Here is a 22,370-nt window from a genome sequence, read left to right as displayed (position 1 = left end):
TAGAAACGGACAGAACGTTTCATATAATGTGTGTCCTTATTGCTCACTCCTTTTAATCATCATACAACCTGTTTTCAAGATCATGAAAGCTGTTTCTGTATCCAGGTAGGGGGTTAGATTTATGCCACTATAAGGGGGACTTCAAGGGGACCACCAGTGCTACAGGGTTGGAGTCATGGAAAGCAAAACTGAGCACAGCAGCAGGCACGTGTTGATGCTCGCTCGTCCTGCTGGGGGAAATGAAATGTGGTGATTGTGCCACGAGCCGTCTAATCCCTTTCAGCAATCATCCTGCCCAATGCTGACAGCTGTTACAGATGGTAGTTGTGACTCCTCTATCTGGTCCTGCTGGCTGAGAAGAGTATGACAGTGATCACTGTGTGAAAGTTGTACACAGACTAACTGACAAGCACTTTAATCTTTAACACACCAGAGTTCCAGCAACACTGGACCACTGTCATATTTAAGCTTTGTTTATAGAAACAGGAAGATTACTTCAACTTACACATTACCATTGACCCAACTGCATTTTAGTTTTAGATGTGATGGTATCAGGGTTGACATAGACCTTTTCTGTATCTGTAAGGTCAGCAGAGACTTTTTTACATCATACAATCACCTGCTTCCCTTGAGGCAGTAAGTAACTATAGGTCCAAAAGATTCTGTACTTTAAAGTGTAGGAGAGACACAGCAGACAATTGTACAATGTTAGATGCTGTAGTTGTATCTGCCACATGTGTTGACTCTCATTGGAGATTAACAGGGTCAGTTTTCTACCCTGGCCTGGCTTGGCCTAGCTTGGCCTGGCTGGACATAGCTGGGAGGAGGCTTATCTGCTGTCACTCTCACTAGAGCTCCTGATGTATTTTTCTCCCACACAAAGCCAAAGTAGAACTAAACTGGTTAGTAATCTAAACATCTGATCCCCCGCCTGTTTGTTTCACGAACTGCATTTCATGTGATACCACTGCTGCAGATACAGTATTTTAATACTGTACCGATAACCTGTATCTTTTGTATTGCTAATTTATTTCTTCATTTTTTGTAATAGTCATACTACTATACCATAGTACTAGACCCTCTATATTCTCTCAGTGTATTGCCACCACCTCAATATTTTTTTACATATAATTTCTTTCTTTCAGACAAGTACAACACCTATGTGACGCTGAAGGTACAGAATGTGAAGAGCACAACTATTACTGTGCGGGGGGACCATCCCTGCTGGGAACAAGATTTCATGTTGTAAGTTATTAAGTACAAGCACACTGTGGTCACACAAGATGTATTAAGCTAATTCATCTGTAATCAATATAATCACCAACTGTAAAATATTGGTTTGTAGTAGACAAAGCATAAAGACCCAGAGTATAAAATGACAATAGAAAAGAAACACTGTTAGAAAACACTAAAAAAACAAAAAACACTAATCTAAGAAATGGTACGGACAGTAGAGCATCCTTGTGAGACCGACGAATACTGTGCAATGTAGCCACACTGTCCATGCTCCCAAACTGTTTATCAAAGGCAATTAGCCAAACGAATGTAAAAATGGGACCTGAAATTTGAAACCTACCTGGTCTTTAGAGCTACCGGAAAAGTTTTTGTTTTTCAAGTTGTGCAACTCCTTCTAGGAAGGTATCTAGAACAGCTGCTGTTCATTTCCTTGCTTTTATTCATTGGCTTAATTTCCTCGTTTTCCTTTCCCTGTGAAAGGTATCTATGACGACAAGAGAGCCAACACGTTGTTGTGTGTGTGTCATTGTTTGTCTTTTGTGAACTCCCTCATTGCAACAGTGTTTGTTTTTCCAGACCTTCATCCTTCTACTGTCCATTAATGATGTGTTGGCTAGGTGCAATTCAATGTAAAACATAATCATTTATCTGTGTTTCCAGCAAATATTCAGTAACACCTGCTACAAAAGATATATTTTATTTTTAAATAAAAGAAATGCACGTCGTGTTGAGGAGCTGCAAAACTGGTCATGAGGTTCTGGCTCATCAGATTAATCTAAATGTTTATGTTTGGGACAAAGGGCATTGAAAATAGCCTTCACAATCTTCAAATAAAAATACATGCATGTGTGTGTAACAATATTACATAACAGAATTTAAACATGCTCAATAAAAAAAATCTCTCAGTTAAAATTAGCAACAGTTTAATTTGAAATACCTTGCCAGATTGATTTATTCTTTGCTACTTTGCATGAGCAAATGATTTAGAAAGCCTTTATCTTTGCACCTGGGCACCCTGGATACTCAGCGCCCTCCCCTGCACCGCTCTCAATTAGCTGTTCTCTTTGATTATCTTTTTCTCTCATCTTCCTATTGTTTGGGCTGTCGATAGTTGTAAACTGCCACAGATGAGAATATGCAAATGTCCCTGTCACACAGGTCCTTTCAGAATTGATATGCCATTTTTATTGCTGTCATCAAGCTGTTTTTGAGCCCTTTGAATAGCACATTGAATGACAAAACAAGGCTAGAATGGATTCTGACAGCTAATGCACAACAACAAGAGGAAGTAGTTTTGAGCCAGTGGTAGGGCTTGGCAGTCATTATGTAGAAATTTCTGGTTCACTGAGGGTGAATTGTATAACACTGGAAAGTTTTCTCACTTTTTGTATTTGAATTCTGATAAGCTGCAATTTGTAAGGCTATTGTTTTGCTCGTTTATCTACTGATGTTTTCCACACTGCTCATGAAGAAAGGATTTTCTATCTAGAGCTTGACATTACTTGAAACCTGAAACTTTATTTGCTTTTTTTCCTCTAGTGAAATCAACCGCCTGGACCTTGGCCTCATTGTTGAAGTGTGGAACAAAGGCCTCATCTGGGACACCATGGTGGGGACTGCCTGGATTCCTCTAAAGAGTATTCGTCAATCAGATGAGGTTGGAATATACACCCAGACACAATGTACACACCGGTACACAACATAAATTGGCATAATGAAAATATACTGCACCGGAATGCTTTCATTCCAAAATACTTAAAATGTGGGGAAAAATACCACTTGATATACATCCAACAATTGAAAACAGCTGCTTTTTCTGTCTGTCCCTACTGTCATAATCATTAGTAACAACTATTAGCTTCCAGTATGTTAATCTGCTCTGCTTCCTATTGTAATAATCCGTAATATAGTAAAAGTACACCGTTAATTGATCATGAAATGCATTTTGGCATTAAGTAGGTGTGGAAATACACAAAATATCTTAATTTTCTGCTTAGGTAAATAACAACATACATATCTAATTGCAGGAAGGCTCAGGTGAATGGATTTTCCTGGATGCAGAGGTCCTGATGAAGGCTGATGAGATATACGGCACAAAGAACCCAACACCTCATCGAGTCTTGCTGGACACTCGCTTCGAGCTGCCTTTTGGTCAGATATCAGAATTTACAGTCCCTTTTTCTAGTTGCTTTATGTTTTACCTGCATATAGAGCCTTTTTTTTAAATTAGAAACTGCACTTTTCAAAAGTACCAGTGTTTATGTCAGATATTTTCCTATGCTGTCATCTCAAGTATCTGCTCTGACTACAGTGAGTGCGTAAGTGATGTAGAGAGAGCTATAGTGATCCTGGTTACTGTAGGACAAATCAAACCTTGATCCACTGAGTCACAAAGGCCACAAATGTTTCCTGTTGAAATGTCAGCAGACGGTTTCTAAGGCTACACACGACAAACTATCTAGCCTCAGGCACTGTGTAACAAACTGATGACCGACGGTAACCTGGTATTCACTCGTCTATTTTATGGACTAAGCATTATTGGAAAATGTAAAGACTGTATAGAATGACAGTAGGATATCATATATCATACTTAATCGATACCATTATCTGGTATTATAGCTGGTATTAAACAAATGAAGAAAGGAAGAAATGGGGAACTTTTAGGGCTTGATTTTCTAAGCTCCCAAATAGTTAGTACTAAACAGTGTAAGCAGTCATGTTCTGCTAGTACCCACCATGGAGAGTTTGAAGAATGAAGAACCACACATACTACTCCTTTTTTTTAATGCAAGTGATGATTTCAGAAATCTAAAAGCCAGCCATCTCCAAACATGTCTCATCAAACTGAACCTGCCTTTCAAACATATTCAATACAGATATAATCACAGCCATTTGAAAGATACAGTCCTCAGTTTGCACTGTGTTTTGTGAGTGCTATGAAATTTTTTACAGTTGTTGTATACGCTAGCATTTAGTAAATCAGACCTTTAGACATTTGTCTTAGATATTGGTCTTACTGTCTGATGTCACCTTTCTGGTTCCAGTGGGTATAATGAGCCTGCTTTTGTTCTGCAAAAGTGAGCCCTTTGACCCTTCAATGGCAGCTCTTCCTTTATTAAGTTAGTTTCAGTAAATATAATTTTGTCTTTGCCAGGTTGTTCCACTATGGCCAACAGGATTAAGGCACCATTAGGAATGCTTTTATGTGCTGTATAATAACAGAACTGAGCACACTCCAGGTCAATTTAAATACATTGTTAACTAATTATAGATCTTGTCCATTAAATACAGTTACATTAGCTTTTAGCCAAAGCCCAAGGAGAATAGAGCTAGATGATCTGGAAAAACACATGTTTGGCTAATAATACTGTAGGGAAAGGTCCCAGCTATGCTGGAATTGTTCTTCAGCTTATGTTGAGTACCCTCCTGATGCTCTTCTACCCTTCCCAGTCTTTATGAAGTCTCACTTTTACTTGTTAACACAGTTAACAATCACAATCACTGTATGTACTCACTCAGGTTGCATTGAGGTTGTTCTATAGGGATTATGCTTCAGTTTCAATTTAGCCATTTGTAGCATGTTTAAACCTTACAATTACTTTTAAGCAATTATTATTATTGTAAAATGTTATACTTTTGATTTATAATATAATTTCTGGTTTGTTTTTTTGTTTGTAATTGCTGATAACTGTAACTGGTAATTACAGTTGCATCCGTTGCATTATCTCTTTTTAGGTTCTTTGATCGCCAGTATGCTTACCCAAGAAATTGCCAGATTTCTGTGATAAAAGGGTTTCAGAATAATATCATGAGGTAATTTAAGCAGTGAATTTCAATAATTTCTCTCGTGACAATTGAGAACTGTACCTGACTGGAGGGTAAAATGTACCCAGTACACCTACTCCTACTGTCTCTGACCACAGTTTTACCTACACTGTTTTTGCTGCCGGGACTGTATATACAGCCCAAACCTTGTGATTCGAAGGCATCAAAGTTAAAGCAGGGTGTCTGTCTGCTGAATGGGACACTGCCTCTGTTTTAAGAGGAGACCTTTCAAGGTTGCAGGAGGCCATCATGACTCGCTGTGCCACCAGAGCCATTCATTAAAGCTGTGAGTCGCTGTGTCTTTGAAGCCCTGGCCTTTTGTGTGTGGCCTTTTAATGTGCATCTGTCTGTAGAATAAAGCAAATCCTCCTGAAGTGAGAATGCCTGATCTTCTACAGATCAGGTTTCTAGTCTCAGGTTATATATATGGTTGGAGCGGTTGCAATAAGTGGAAAACTGTCCTGCTTGAGTTTTTTTATATTTGGCAGTTTCTTAAATGTATTATCATGCTTTAGATACTGTAACTGAATTTCTCTGGGGGTGTTTGGTCAAAACTGCAGCATCTTTGAACACTGAATTTCTGTTGGTGTAATGAAAAATATTTCAGACATTTGTGGTCCTCCTCTTTCAACAGTTTGTTGCCATTGCCAACCTAACCGTTTTTGTTTCTTCATTCCTAAGAGGCTCATGAAAATTTTAACAGACATAAATGTGTTATGAGGGCATTCTGCATTATCATGCATGAAATCAAAGGAAGCAGGATGTAAACTTCATCATGTTTGTTGTCTTGGACACATTTTGGTTCCAGACATCCCAGATGATGAGGCACAGTACTGGACGGGCAAGTTGGAACGCATCAATTCAATGAGAATCCATGATGAGGTAAAGTGCAGCTTAATACAGTTCTATTATTTATTTTTTGAGGATAGGAAAAACAGGACATGAATGTGTTGTCACAGTAAACATACTGTATTTCCTGTCGCTTTGAGTTGTTTTTTTTTTGTTTTTTTTTAATCAAGGGAATAAGTTCTTTTTTGTCTCCTTGGCTGAAAAACAACATGTTTATGTTTAATACTTTTTGTGCTGTTGATGCAGAATTGTTACATTTACAGGATGCATAGTGTAATTAGTAATAAGTGTTGATAGTAAATTACTGTGATAGTAATAACTTTATAATGAAATGAAAAAAATTAGGAATGAAATTATGCCTGCTGTTTATTTCTGTCTCTCTCTCTCTTTCTTCTGTAGTACCCTCTTCAGGATGATGTTCAGAGTCGCCCACTGCCATTTGCAGCTTCTCAGTGCTGTGAGTAAATGCCTGCCTCCACTTCCCTCTGCCTCTAGATGGAGGCAATTCTCCACTATTGTAGCTCTCAGGCTTAGATATTTTGTTCATGCCATAATACCCAACATATTAATACACTAGTTGCCTATTTTAAGCAGATCTTAAAATTAAGAGTATACATATCAAATTCAGTCTGTCCATACTAATAAAAACTTAATAAACAGTAAATATTTTTTCACAGTGAAATTTGAATAAATGGAGTCCCCCCTATCCTCTTACTATTATTTATATATTTGTTTTCAGCCCTACCTTTTTTAATGCTACCTCTCATTTTTAACATCTGCACTTTCACCAGGCAACTATTTCGGATGGGCTGATCCACGGAGTATGTAAACACACACTTTGCCAAAATTATCCCTCTGGCCAATCCTTAGTGTCCTCTGCATGTCCCAACCCCCCATATTACCCAATAACATGTAATCTGTAATATTTCAATGTATTAAATTCCCATTATTTCACTCATACTTGATCTTTCTTGTTTTCTTGAGCCCCTGTTTTACTTAATTTGCTTCTCCTTTTGTTTTCCTTTTTATATCCCATATTGCCATAATCCATGTATAGATTATCCATTACCGATTTAGCATAGCATCAGAAACAGTTATCAATCTGAAATGGGTCTCCACACATTATAGAAGAGGAAGAGTGAATTTAGTAATATTTCTTATATCAAAAATATTGAATATGATTAGTAATACTTTTACAAAAAAATGTTTCATTAAACTTATAAGTGGCCTTCGCTGAGCTATGTCAGTATCAGTATGAAGTTTAGTTATCCTTCTAGTTACCCTAGGTGATATCAACAGAATCTGTTTATCCTTCACCTTCTCAGTTTATCGTTTTGAAATGATAAAACCTAGCTCAGCAGTACCCACCAGCAGACACCAAACTCTTAAAAGAAGGTCACTTTCAAAAGTTGGATTTACTTTTTACCAGAAACTCTTATAATTTTGATTCTTTAACTCTAAGACAAAAGTTTTTAATTAATCCATAACTAATTAGTAATGCCTACCCACATACAGAAGACTGTAATTTATTAATATGATGCTCCCTAGCCTAAACAACAAGTATTACTGAATGTTTACCTTTACCTTACCAGTTTTTGACACTGTCGAAACTGCATTTTGTTCCTCTGTCTAATTTTTGTCGCTAGCCTCCATGTAAAATAAATAAAAGTAAATAAATATCAGTTATATACTCATATAACATAGATGAAGACACTGCTCATGGTCTTATATTGGGCAGGAGAGCTTGCATGTATAAGGGCCACAGTCTTTTTAAAAGTGCATGGCCCTGACCTATCAACCCTTCACTCACTTGATATCTGCTTTCCCTAGTTTGCCTCTTTGTATTTCCTCAGATGTAGAGAAAGCTCTAGGAAAAATTTAAACTAGGATTCTTGTGGGTTTGATAACAAGGGTGTTTTTAGTATATATTCTTACTGTCATACGAATGTATGAATATGCTTACTTTTGTTTCAGGAAAAAGTAACACATCCTTTTTTTTTGCAGCACTAGATGACCAGGACAGTGCTGTAGATGACCGTGACAGTGACTACCGCAGTGAGACAAGTAACAGTCTGCCTCCACGTTACCACACAACGGCTCAGCCAAACTCTTCCATGCACCAGTACCCCATTGGACCTCGTTCACAACACCACCCAGACTCATGCACTGACTCTGTCCACAGTTTTGATCTGGACTACAGGGATCAGAGAGGAAGCAGGTAGACAGCGTATACACAGATACACCAATAAACCACTTCACTCACTCCGTAACTCTACAAATTGTCTCGCGTTTGCAAACAGCCAATCACATGGGCAGTGTACTCTAAATTAAGTATTATGCCTGTAATTTACTTGTAAAAACAGAAAAAATTAAATTTCTTCTGGAAAGTGCTGACAGCCTTTACTATGGCAGAAGTAGTCATTTATATTTTTTATAATTTGTTCAAGAATTTAATGTGGCTATAGCTTTGTGCTTTTTTTTTTGTGTCTGTGAGATGGCTTTTCTTCGTGTCGTAGTTGGACGCTAATTCAGCTGCTTCAGTAGACCAGGAGGGATCTGAACTCAAGAGGCAGAATGGGCTTTGTTACACCCAGTGTCATAAGCCTAAGTGCTGGAAAGCTCTGTTTAAATTCATATTATTGGTGCTGTCTGCTGACAGAATGATAGAAGGAATATCAGACTTGTTTAGTTTGATTAAAAATTTAAATCAGAATTTACTTGAGGTGGCCACAAGCTCGTATGTTTGTGATTACTATAATTATTATTAACCAAATATCTAATTATAGAAGTAATTTACTTAATTTACTTACTTAATTAACTGTTATTAATTTTAAAGGAAATACCATATTGGCTGTACTACTGGTATAAGAATAACAAAATGCTATAATTATTCTAAACATGAAACAGTTTTGAAGCTATATTCAAGACAATGTCTATTAAACAAATGGCCTCAGTGCATGGAATCTGCTTTTGTGCATTTGTGGATTGTCATGGAATATGTGTACCAGGGAGACTGCTGCAAATCTGCCTGTGTGGACTGATAGGGAGTTGATCCGGATAATTCTACGTAAAAACACAACTGGGCCACATCCAAGGAAAGCTGATTTTTCATGTTTCTTTTTGTGTTGACGGTTTGTTGTGTTAGTTAAAGTTTCTGGTAGTTTCAAAGTCTCTCAGCTTGGTTTGACATATTGCAGAGGAAATCCTTCTGTCACACATAGAGTGAGTAGGTATGTCACAAAAAGACAACGCTTGGTGTTTGGTGATTGTTCAATGCATGTCTTAGTATTCAGTATTTAATTAAACATGCATTTCCTATCAACACTGTTTGTGAGTGTGGACTAGGGTGGCTGGTACTTTATAGGATTTATAGAGTTCTGAATTTACAAAGGCACACACAGTTGCACTACACTGGTTTTTAAGTTTTGTTAACCATGTGCATATGCAATTTTTTAGTCAATTGTTCATCATTTGATAACAATAGATGTCTTTTGTGTCTGTCATTAAGTCATAACAAGATCATTTGAAACTCGTAATTATGTATTTACAGAATTTTCTGTTCTAATTCTTATTATGTGAACTTTATGTGAGTATTTCTGTTTCTTTACATTTGCATGAAACTGTGGTTGTCTTAATTTTTCCATATATCATCTTTCTTAACTTGTGTTTTTGTCTGCATTCTCTTTTTGTTTGCTTCTTCTTTTCTGTCCCTGTATCCTTTTCCATCACATTAAATCTGTTCTTATATAACAATCTATACCTAAATTAGATCATTAAACCAGAAAGGAAGGGTCCGAATTATACCTGTAGATTCTGGAATGGGGTTCGAAGACTGGGAAAACAAATACAGAGGGCAGGGCAAGCCTCACCTGAGTGATTTTTTAGATGATGAGGAAGATAATGTAATCCTTCGAATGGGAAGACCATACCCTCAGACACCAAACACTTCTGTCTGTTCAAATACTCACCATCGTGGCTTTCTGCCTGCCACTTACCCTGAGGGATATGAGACTATTGATAGACGGCGAAAGAAAAAGATAAGGGACCCAGGTGGGTTGTCCAGTACAGAGGCGGACAAAATGAGAGACCATGCTTTGCTCCATGAAAAGAGAGATCAGGCAGCAAAAACACAAGAAGAGGATGAGCCAGAAACATCATGCCTCAGACCATACAAAAATGGGCTTCTTTACAAAGCAAGGATGTGGGCAAAAAATGATCTGGACCACACTTTGGAGAATTATGTTGCATACAAAAAAGAACAAGATGCTAGAATGAGAGCATGGTTTGATTTTGATTTAGAGAGTTCTGAGAATCTACACTACTCCGTTGAACCAGAGGAGGATATTGATATTGATGACATTGCCTTTTTAGCAGAAGACTCTTGCCAAGAAAATGGAAAACATTGCAAAGACAGGTATTCTTTCTCCTGTGAAAGCCACAAAGAAAATGCTCTGGGTATTCGGACCAAAAAGTGTGGAAAAGCCAAAATTGGGGGATGGGCACCAGAGGCAATGCTCTCTCCTGTAGAGGAACCAAGTGATGAATATGTAGACCCTATGGATGAGCTCCAATGTCTAGTTGAAACGGTTTCTGAATACCTTGCTGAAAAAGAGGAGGAAATTAGCAAATATGGTTCCCTTCCTAAATCAAGCAAATCTAGGCTATCATCTCTTGGCAGCAATAGGACTGATTCTTTTGGAGAGGACAAAAATAGTTCATCAAAGGATCCTAGAGTAGAAACAACACCCAGCACTTCTTCCACTCAGGGCATCTCAGGAGTAAAAAATGTCATGAGCTCATTATTTAGTTCTCTTGCCGATAGAGTTGGAGGAGGTCCGAAGCAGCCTGTTTTGTCTCCACAAGCACCATCTGAACAGCCCCCACAACCTGGCCTAACAAAGCTGTTCTCTTTTATCCCTAAATCAAATAGCTCTGCTCCTATAGCTATTGTATCTCCCGTGGAATCATCTCCTGAAAAATCTTTCAGTTTGCTTGCTTCTCAGCAGCCACATGATGCCAGAACACAAGTTTATAATCAAGAAACAAAAGCTTGTATAATGAGCCACAGTCAAACCAGTACAAAAGACCATGAATTTGGAAACAGACCACAGTGTGCTCTAGAAAACCCAGTCTTAGGTAAATTCAATCCTTTGAAGCTTTTTTCAGCAGGAGACAATGGCAAGTTAGCTGAATACAAAAAGTCACCAGAGTCCACAACAGAAGATGGTAGAAAAGTCGAAAAATTAAGTTCCTCACAAGAGAGACACATGGGACAAAATGGGAAACAGAATTCAGTGATTTACAATGAAAATTTGCCTGTTTCAGACACAGCAAGGACAAATCACCAAACACAATCAGCAAGCACCTTCTTTAGCCCTTTGAAGAAATCATTAAGTTTATTGATGACACCTGCTGTCCCCATTCCACCTCAGGGAGCTCCTCATGTGACAGTTTATCCAGTGTTTAGATCCACAGAGGATCTCCAAAGAGAGAAGCCAGTGGAAAGCCCACCTTTAACTAGTAAGCCTAAGTTGCCTTTCCTTTCTTCTGAAAATCTCTCCACTCAGCAAAATCTTAAAGCACAGGGTGGTGTTGCATCCAATGCAAATGTTAGTACCGCCATGAATATACTGCAGCATCCTGTGCAGTCATATCAAGAGTCATCTTCAACAACCTCCACTGCCTTTATACAGAAGTCTGTTGTGCTCCAGGAAAACACGGAGAAAAGGTCGTTGTCCAGCACATTTAACCCTTCTTTTGCTCCCACTGGTTCGAACCAGAATTTTACCAGTAATCAGCAGTCTCAGAAGGGCAAAATGTCATCTCTGTCACAACATATATCAAATCAGAAACTAATAGCAGCCCCTCATGGAATGCAGCAACAAACCGTAACTCAGTCTGAATCACGAAGTTTTTTGACAGGTCTTTTTAAAGGAAGCTCACATGAAGATATCTCTCATATGGATTCTAGTCAACCCAAACAAGGAGGACTGCTATCTGGACTTCTTAAATTTGGCTCTACCAGTGACTTATCTGGCTGTTTGCCACAGCAGACTGCTCATAATAATCAATCACCCAAGATCAGCAATACCCCACAGTTTCTTCAACAGACCCCCTCACAACAAAATGCTTCAGCTCCACAGATGGGTGGTGTTCTCTCAGGGCTGTTGAAGTTTTCATCAGCAGAAAACATACCTCAGAATGTACATCATCCTGAACCTGAAATGAAGAAGAATATTCCTGGCAATTATTCTGGTCAACAGCAGCCTTTGTATGAAGCTCAACAGAGACATCCTCAGCAAAAGGGGCTGTTGTCTGGTTTGCTTAAATTTGCATCATCTGAAAATATGTCAACCAGCCAAACAGTTCAACACCAACAAAACAATCAGCATTATCAAGAGGGTGTCAGCCAACAGAATACTCAAGGTCCAAACCAAAATCCTGATTTCAGCAATAGATCATCAAGCCACGATGTTGTCCATCGGGACACAAGTAAACAAGGCTTTACTCGACAACAAACAGTTCCACTCCAGCAGCCACGATCCCAACGAGCTGGCGCTTTGTCTGGTCTTTTTAAATTTTCTTCAGCAGACAACATAAGTACAGAGCAACACCAATCAGCTCAACAGCATGGAATTACATCAAGTAAATCCAGCCACGATCAAACACAGACAGATCAACCACACAATAGCTCAACACAGAGAACTCAACTAAGTGGTCTACTTTCTGGACTGTTCAAATCCTCTTCAGAAAATGTGGCTCAACAGCAGTCGGAAATCATTCACAAGACACACCAACTAAACAAAGTGCCACATTCGCAGTGTGCTCAAAAACAGGTGCTCTCAGGGTTGCTTAACAAGTTTACAAAATCATCTGAAGACACTGACACAATTTTCCAGACATCAACCACACAGTCACTCCATCAGGAAGACAATAGTTATTCAGTCTCAATGAAGACTCCACTGAAAACCCAGCCATGCACTTATGTAACACAGCTGTCATCACAAGAATATGCAGAGAAAGAGAACAGGGTTCCACAAACTGTCCAGCAAAAGTTTTTATCTGGACTATTTAGCAAAAATGTAACTGAGAACTGTGGTACTCATAAAAAGATTGAAACACCAGATCAGCTTATGGAACAACAGACACCATCAACTAAATTCAATGAGTTACATTCAGGCATAATAAAAAATGCTACCTCAGATTTAGGAATGAATAAATGTGAGGTAGGAGGCTACCTCAATCAACAACAGAGCAGACATGCTTTATTCAGTACACCTGTCTCAATTGATACTGAGAGTTTAGACTTAAGAACATCAGCTACTTTTGCAAGATCTCTTCAAAGTCAAGCGACATATTCCTCAGTTAGCTCAGGTAATTTATCTGAGTTATATTATCCTGGCTCATTTCAGCCAATTCACCCAATGGCATGTAGTACAGGTAATATTAATTCTAGTTTTGAAAGCCATGCACCTTCTTCAGTCACAGCTATGCATTCGCATATTGGTGGCAGCACTCCCTCTTTGTATGAGGCTACAAAGCAAAGTATTTACCAAGGACAGTGGTCCCCTTATGGAGTAAGTCCCTCCTATGATGAAAACCAGTGGATCCGTGAAAGTGCTCTATGGCAGCAATTTCAGAATGAGTCACTGAATCATCAGTTAGAAGATCAAGGGTATAGTTGTACCTGTGAGTTTCCTTCATTACAGACATCTACTCTTTGCTGTAATTCCTCAAATATCAATCAGCCATTTAACTCCCCTACATGGCAAGGTAGTGTTTGTCACCAAGAGCAAACTGGAACAAATCAGTTTGAGTTACACAGAAATGACAATCCATATTCCAAAAGAAAATTATGGAGCAGTTATGAAGAATTGGCAAACGCAGAATATTCACCTAATGAGGATGGTGCATTGAACTTAACTACTAAACAAATGAATACAAAGTTTGGCAAGTGGCATTCGTTTAATGATGGTAGCACTTACAGTTTGAATGGGGTTTCATATCATGAATGCTATTACGAGGAGACTGCACCAAATTTATCCTATTCGGCTAACTGGCAGTATGGAATGGATAATGAAGTTCTACAAAGTTCTACCAATGGCATGATCCATCAGAGTCATTTTAATTTGAACAAACCAATAGATTCAAAGTGTCCTCCAAATGCCAATGCTGATGCAGAAGACTCCCTGTACCTAGAGGACATTGAATGGTATCAGCAGTGGCTTTCGCTTTTGGAGCAAGGAATGTGGTGGGCCGCAGATGATGGTGATTGTGGCTACTTTGTTTACACAGATCATGAGTACATCTATGCCTTGCTTACAGATGCAGCAGGTGAATATGTATATGCATGTGTCCCTGATGGTGAGTCTTGGGGAGATGCACACAATTTAGATAAATTTCCCAGTGCTTGGCTGCACAACGAAATGGTTTTAGTCTGTGGCTTTAAAATTCCACTTTACAATGAGGATGAGCTTCTTTGGCTACCTGGACAAGATCATAGTGATTCTCAGCTTCTTAATGCCCCACTAGATTTATCTGCTGCCTATAGAAAAGGAAATCAAATAATGAATTTAAATCTTGAGCAGTTCTCTCAAATGTTTGAAAATTCATTCACATCACAAGGGCAACAATGTTTAGATTTCACATCTTACAGATTAAACAAAGTCAGGATGGATCCAAGACAGCACTGCTATGTCTATGAAGACCAATGCAAAGGTGCTATTGACCTTTCCTGTCATAATAAGGACCACATTGGCCCTTATTGGAACAACCATGAAACAAAGACATTTCTTGCTCAAAAGGTTGCTATTTCTCTGAACTCTTCTCCTATTGCAAATTCCAATCAGCATATGCCTTACAGCTGTTATCAACCTAGCCAACAGCGGAGGCCATCCACTGGAGTTACAGTGAAGCATGTAGATGATGTATCAGAGGAAGAATGGAGAAAAAGGGTTTTTGCAAGACAACCTAATCATCAAGTCAAAACTATTTCATCCCTCATATCATCTTTTGTGGGAAAATCATCACAGGTGGAATTAAACAAAACTAGCACATCCTTCCATGATGAAGTTCCTGACAAAAATCCTAAAAACATTCTTTCATCGGGTTTCCAAACTTTGAAGTCAAAGATAATCAAAGAAGAATCTAATGTTGCTGTAAGTCAACCAGAAAGCTTTAAAGAAATGCAGAGGTCACCTACTGCACAGGGAAGAATTTTGCCCACAGTACCGACAACTGTGCAAGTGACTCCCTCAGCACAAGTGCATACAACTTTGCAGAAACCTCGACTTTCACGTCAGACTACCATGGTACAGCAGGCTGCCCCACCAACACAGCCCAATGTTACAATGCCCTTAGGTTCCAGGGAGTCTCCTATTAAACCTATACAATCTAGTGAGCTTGCAACTGATAAGCCAGTGGATAAACAATCTGAAGAGTCACAGGCAGGCTTTATGAACTTTCTGAAATCTGCAGTAGGATTCGAGGAAACTAAGCCAGATCACCAGAAACATAATCAGACATCTCCCAATCAGCAGAGCAAACCTGGCAGCACTGCTTCTTTACCAAGCAACACTGCGACATCTAGAGAAGCTAAAGGAGTGTCAAACATTTTTGGATCAATTAGCAACCTATTTAGTACTGAGCCCTCTGCGCCACAAAAACAACAAATGAAACCTAGTGTTACAGAGGGATCACTGACATCAACACCAAGATCTAAAGGTATACAGAGACAACAAACAATGGACCAAAGTAGTACTTTCCATTCCATGCAAAGCCAGCCACCTAACAAAAGTGTATCCCAGGTACTTTCTGTCAGTTCTTCTACAGGACCTGCTGCAAGCCAGTCAGAAACTCTGCCACCTACAGAACAGACAAAACAGGATGCAGGATCTAAACCTTCTGGTGGACTATTCGGATTTTCAATTGGAGAGATGTTGACAGCTGGTGCCCAGTCGGGATCCACCCCTCAAACACCTCCACAAGAGGAATCACTAGGTAAAAGTATATTATCAATGTTTAGTGGACCAAATCCTCCACAGACTACACCTAAAACGGAGCCCTTGTCACAAGTGAATCCTCCACAACCTCCTCAGCAAGAATCACTAGGTAAAAGTTTATTATCAATGTTTGGAGGATTAAGTCCTCCTCAGCCTTCTTCCCAATCCAAGCCTACTTCTGTGGCACAGAAACCGGGAACTGTTCCTCCAAAAGAGCCAACATCTACAGGATTCCTTTCCATGTTTTCAGGTCCCACCTCCCAACAGTCTCAAGCCCAAACAGGGTCTCTTCTAGGTGGAATTTTGTCTGGGTCAGCAAGTTCAACTGAAAGCCCAGTAAAGGGACTGTTGTCAATGTTTAGTGATCCCACTCCTCCTCAGTCTCAGCCATCAACAACATCATCTCAGCAAAGAGTAGCTCAATCACAAACTCAACATGGAGAACCTCAGACACAGTCTAAACCACAAACACAAGGGCAGCCAGTCACATCTGTTTTTGCTGGAATATTGGGTGGTCTCCCAGCCTCTAATGAAAGTCCAGGAAAAGCTCTGTTTTCCATGTTTAGTGGCCACAGTTCTCAGACACCAGGAGCTGGTGGAAGTACAAACGTGTCTTCTATGCCAGTGACTGCAGCAGCCAAAGAACATGAAAAGAACATACCCTCAGTTATCAATAATGTTATATCACCTCCACTACAAATCCCTAATTTATCATCTGCTGTTGTTACTTCTACCCAAGAGACTATAGCTCATAATTTACAACAGGGTACTTCGCAAATGCCATCTGTTTGCAGTAGCCATGCTACAGAGACAGCGACTACTGGTGAATCAACTGAAATTTTAAGGAACAAAGCTAATTCTAACTTTGGAGGAGTACTTTCTAGTCTACCCATCGATACTACACTTGATACCACAAATACCACTACAAAGAGTGCGACAATTGATGGTACTGATATCGCATCTGTGGAACCAAATACAGAATTTGTGCGAAAGGAAATAAGTGCAGAGGGTGCAGCCCAAGATCCTGCTTCCTGTAACAAGCCACCAACTTCTGGCCTTTTGTCTATGATCAGTGGATCAGGCACCCAGACAGCATCTTCCCAAGTTGGATTTATTTCAGATGTTTCAGGAAAACGTTTGCTTTCATTATTTTCTGGGCCCAGCACTGAACCTAGTGCGAGCCAGACAGTTCATCCACCTAAAGAGTCTGCATCTGGAACATCAGACCCCAAGGACCCACCAACCAAAGGTTTGTTTTCTGTGTTTGCAGGATCTGCCTCCCAGCCCTCTTCGCCCGCTTCACAGCCAGGAAGCTCACTGCTAGGGGCAATGTTTGGAGGCTCTTCACCTCAGATACCAGCTTCTCAAACAGGAGGATCATTACTAGGGGGTATCTTTAGAGGGTCAGCACCTCAGACTTCTCCTCAAAGTAGTCCTACTAGGAATGGGGGTTCTGCTCCACCAACAACAGAATCTCAGGCAGGGGCATCCTTATTTGGAGGCTTATTTGGATCTGCTCCCCAGGCTGCTGGATCTCAGCCTGGAGGCTCTATTTTGGGTGGGATTTTTGGAGGACCAGCAGCTTCAAATACAGCATCTCAAACTAGTGGGTCCTTCAGTGGAATTTTTGGTGGAGCTGCCACCCAAACGTCAACATCCCAGAATAGTAGCTCCATACTAGGAGGTATTTTTGGAGTATCATCCTCTCAAACTTGTAGTGTACGGTCTGATGATTCTATTTTGGGGAATAGTTCACCTGGAACATCTGGTCCTAATGAAACACTAGGTAAAAGTTTGCACAGCAGCTCATTTGGAGGATTGACTCCACCTTTACCAGCCACAGCAAATACTATTCCAACATCTGATCATGAACATCTGGACAATTCGATGTTGACTACAGCTCTTACACACCACTGCCCAGATATACCTATTCTAACAAAACCCACTGATGACAGTAGACCTACTTCACCTCTAGCTCATCTTGAAACACCTGAAATTGTTACTATTATCGAAAGCAAAGCACAGGACATTGAAGAAGTTAAATGTCAAGATAATGAAAAGGTAACTGCTTTAGTTAAAGGTATACAATCCAAAGAATCTCCAGTCCATGAACCAGTACAACAACCTGTAAGAACAGAGTTTGTCTGTGGTCAGTCCAGTCAAGATATAATAACACATAAAGTAGATGAGGAAACTCCAGTTACCCAGTCATCAAGTCCTATGGTCCAGGGACTACAGATGCCTTCAGAACCAGAGAGATGTGTTGGTGACTCATCAGCCGATGCTGTTACAGGCTTTATGTCCTCCCTTTTCAAACCAGCGGCTGTTCACAGTGAAAGTCACCAGCAGCAGAAAAAATCTCTTTTTGGACTGGGAGGAACGGCACCCCAAGCTGCCACGGGTCAGACAGCCGAATCACTACTAGGGGGCATTTTTGGAGGGTCAAACACCCAGGCAGCAGCCCCACATTCAGGGGCATCATTACTAGGTGGTTTATTCAAAGGGTCCACTCCTCAGTCTGGTCCGCAAACCACTACCACCACCACTGGAGGGTCAGTATTAAGTGGGATGTTTGGTGGAGGACACTCTGGTGGTTCTTTACTTGGAGGAATGTTTGGAGGAGTCACTGCTCAGACTGCAGGATCACAGACCGGAGCATCAGTACTTGGTGGCATAGGTGGATCTTTATTTGGGACTATGGGACAGGCATCTAAACCATGCCAACCAATGCCAACTGAACCAAAGCCAACAACTAGCCCGATTCCACAACCACAGATTAAGAATGAAAGTGTGCCATCAAAAGTAGCTCCATCTGGCACTGAGACTGGGATCAATAAAATGGTGGACTCAGTTTTACCAAATAACAATCAAATAAAATCTGACAGTTTAACAAGTAGTAATGTCATTGGAGCTTGTCCAGAAACCTTTTCAAGTGGTTCAATAAGTTCTTCATGTGACCCCACCCATCAGTTAGATGGCATTGCTATACAAAAGCCAGCTGTTGAGGAAGTAATAACACATGAGAAGCCTATGCCCATTAAAGAAGTCCCTGAGATTAAAGAAAGCGCGGAAGTAATCCCACCTGATAATCGACAGACAGATCCTGAATTAGCTCCTCAAGTTAATCCGTTGCCCAATAATGCACAACCACCTCAAGCCAAGTCTCTGTTTGGGTTCATATCAACACAAAATGATGCAGGCAAAACTCTTGGATCCCTTTTTTCACCAACAATAGCATCAAGTCTTCCATCAGTGCCCAAAACAGAAGTAAGCAGTGGTCTGTTTTCAGGAATAAAAACACTTTCTGAAAGCCTGTTTAAAGAGGAAAAACTTGTTGCTGGAAAGCCGGAGCCGTCTACTACTTCACTATTTGGCACAAAGATAGGCTTTCCTTGGCAGGCAGAGCCACCTAAGCCAGAAGCTGCCCCAGTTGTAACTTCTCAACCCAAAACTAACAACATGTCAACAGGTGATGAAACTCATACTGTACAAAAGGTGGCAACAGCTGGTGCTCAAAAGCATGAATCGGTAGGTTCTACAGATGATATAGCAAACCCCCAGATTTGTATATCCACTCCTGAAGTAGATCCTTCAACATCCCTGATCCCAAAGGAGATGGAAAGGCTTGTAGAAACCTACCCCTCTGCAGGTCCTACCTCTGGAGTGCAGCTGGACAACCAGTCCAAGAAGGATCTATTGATTGCAAAAAGGCTAGTAAAAGCATAATAAATGGCATACCCCTTATTGTTTGTGATACATTAACATTTTGGAAAAATGTGCTCTCTGTCCAGCTCCACAATCAACCCTCACTAGTTTAATATTTAGGTTGTGAGTGTATGTGTTTGTATTTTATGATATTAAGGCATATTGTGTGTGGCATCTGTAATTTCGCGTGTCATTTCAAAACAGAATTCAAAAACTAAATTTACATACTTCTGATTTTTTCTTTCAAAAGTTTATTTAGGATAGATAATCTAATTTGCTGCACCTATGAGAGAGATATGACAGCAAATTGTGGATTCAAAATGATTTTTATTTTGGTGGCTGTTGGCTATTAAAGTAAATTATATATTTTAAATCCTTACCATTTTACCATATATCTGAAATTGCATTTAAAATAAAATCTGTTGTGAAATGCCACATTTCGTAAAAAACAGTCAACCCAGTATCTTTGTCATACTAGCCATCATACACCATGCACTCTTTGTGTTCTGTTTTGTGGAGAGGTAAAAGAAAATACTGACAATAAAAAATGCAGTATGAGGTAATTGTCTGCAAAAAGAAAAAAATTTTGTAAGGGATAAAAGTTGCAGCATAATTCATATGTTGCACCCATAAAATTGCAACTCTAATGTAGAAAATCATATGCACTGCATAATGCACATACTAACACACTGATCACGTTTTGACATTTTTGTTATTTTCTATCCTGGAACAGCCTCCTGCAAGGTTGGGTGTCATTTAAAACATGACGTGGTCTGTGTACTGTACCTATTAATCCTTTAGAGAGGATGCTGTTAACAGCCGGATTTGAATGTTACCAAATAATTTTATTAGATTGGTGGGATTTATTACAGTCCAAAACCTATTGAACGTACTTACCTTCGAGCATTTAAATTATTTCTTAAATTACAGTGATTATAATTATTTTGTAACAGCTCCCTCTTATCTAGCTTTTGCTAGAGAGAATAGACAAACCACCCAATTCTAATCTTAAAAAGTATTTTAACATTGTTTTCCTCACTGTTTTTTCACCATTGTAGTCCAGTGGAAAGTAGTCGCTTTGGGTCATCAGGAAACCTGAGCCAGACAAGTTCCCAACTTAGTGAGGCTGGCCAGGAGAGCACTGGAGGGTCAGAACTGGAGGAGTCCTTCCACTCATACCACAATACTGGCTTGCACCCCTCCAACAATGGAAAGTCACATTCTAATGGACATATTCCCATGAATGGAAACTCTATGGTCAGCGAGCAGGATATGCACAGACTGTCCCCTGAAATGGGACAAGGCCTGAAAAAGGACATGCTAGCAGAAAGAGGATCCTCTAAATTACAAAGGTAGGGATTTTGTACCAAACTCAAGTTAAATTTATATTTGTTATAATAAACATTATTGTGAGTCTTCACCTCTTTCTGCCACTTTACTCCTTAATTCTAAAAACCCAGGTTTGATGATGAGGGGCCACCATTACCATTCTCCCCATCTAGAGTTCGTTGGTTGAAGGCAATCAATAAAGTCAGAGTCCAACTCCGGGAGGTAGGTAGCGGTTCTTTTCAGATCCTCCATCCTCTCAGTGCCTTTAGGTATGGCTTTCTTACCAAACAAACAAACAAAGACTTACATATTTACAAGAGATAACAGAGACATTTAAAAGCACCTGTACTTTGTTGAAATTGGTTGAGTTAAACTTCTCTGGTTGTTTAAGAATATGCACTGAACATCTATCATAATCATATTTTAACCACAGTTTTTCAAAACCTTTGTGTATGTGTGTGTATATATATATATATATATATATATATATATATATATATATATATATATATATATATATATATATATATATATATATATTTGCGCCTAAATGTGTTTGTCAAGCATGGTTATACTTTTAAAAACTGGAATTAAAAAATAATTCTTTGGATTGAAAGTTAATATTTTATATCACATTAGCAGCAGCTGGCAGATGTGGAAAGAGACCTATAAATAAGACTTAGATCTAGCAGGCTTAAATCATCAGATTAGCTTTCTGCTGAAATACATTTCAGAGGGCAGAAGGAGAGAGAGAGAGCAGAGCAAGTGTGCAAGGCGGTGGGAGGGGAGCTTTTTAACCGTGGGTGAGCTGCTGTGTGATCGTGGTCTACCACTCATGTAGTTTCTGTTCCAGGGGTAGAAATGCAGCGCTTTGGGATCTCCAACAGTTAAGATCTTATGGTTTGCTTAAGGCAAATGAAAAAGAAATCCAATTACACACCTGCTGATACCTTTAGAAGAAAAATATGGAAGTCGCTGTTACTGATCATCTATATGGATTTAATTGATCTTGCAAGATGATAATTACAGGTTTTACGTGGTTATATTTTTTTTTCTATAAGGTAAGGCTTACACTTACTTCCATGTAAGATGTCTTGGATTTATCCAAGTGAAAGACTATTTAGTAATGTTAGAAAAGAGGTTGTTTCAGGGTATTACTATGACTGGACAGAGAAATGGGACTGACTATTTAAAAAAAAGTTAGAATTTTAAAGAATTGACCAAAATGACAGAACATAAAAAAAAGTATTTTATAGTGGAATTTTACAATTTCCCAATAAATTTTGCATATGCTGGTTCCATTCATTTGATTATATTCAGCTGAATTAAATCAGTTGAGCTTAATATTTGTGAATTCAGTAGTGTTAGGAAACTTCTATTCTGGCACACTTCATTTTACTTTTCTGCCTTCCAAACCCTTATCAG

The 22,370-nt window shown here is 39.3% G+C and overlaps 1 protein-coding gene across 2 annotated transcripts in view; it reads left to right on the top strand.

Moving 5' to 3' along the window:
- Positions 1–22,370, top strand: part of LOC113147915 (protein unc-13 homolog B) — a 50,538-nt gene that overhangs the window by 3,588 nt on the left and 24,580 nt on the right. For both annotated transcript variants that reach the window (XM_033325834.1, XM_026339242.2), the window contains exons 2-9: positions 1,146–1,245; positions 2,776–2,893; positions 3,264–3,387; positions 5,870–5,943; positions 6,310–6,367; positions 7,915–8,128; positions 20,675–20,968; positions 21,077–21,167. In XM_033325834.1, coding sequence (XP_033181725.1) covers positions 1,241–1,245; positions 2,776–2,893; positions 3,264–3,387; positions 5,870–5,943; positions 6,310–6,367; positions 7,915–8,128; positions 20,675–20,968; positions 21,077–21,167 — 978 coding nt within the window. In that variant the 5' untranslated portion in view covers positions 1,146–1,240. The remainder of the gene's footprint in view (positions 1–1,145; positions 1,246–2,775; positions 2,894–3,263; positions 3,388–5,869; positions 5,944–6,309; positions 6,368–7,914; positions 8,129–20,674; positions 20,969–21,076; positions 21,168–22,370) is intronic.

This window comes from Anabas testudineus, chromosome 22 (genome assembly GCF_900324465.2).
Source record: "Anabas testudineus chromosome 22, fAnaTes1.2, whole genome shotgun sequence".
Classification (NCBI taxonomy): domain Eukaryota; kingdom Metazoa; phylum Chordata; class Actinopteri; order Anabantiformes; family Anabantidae; genus Anabas; species Anabas testudineus.
The sequence above is the reverse complement of the archived record's forward strand: the minus strand, read 5'-3'. Positions and strand labels throughout refer to the sequence as shown.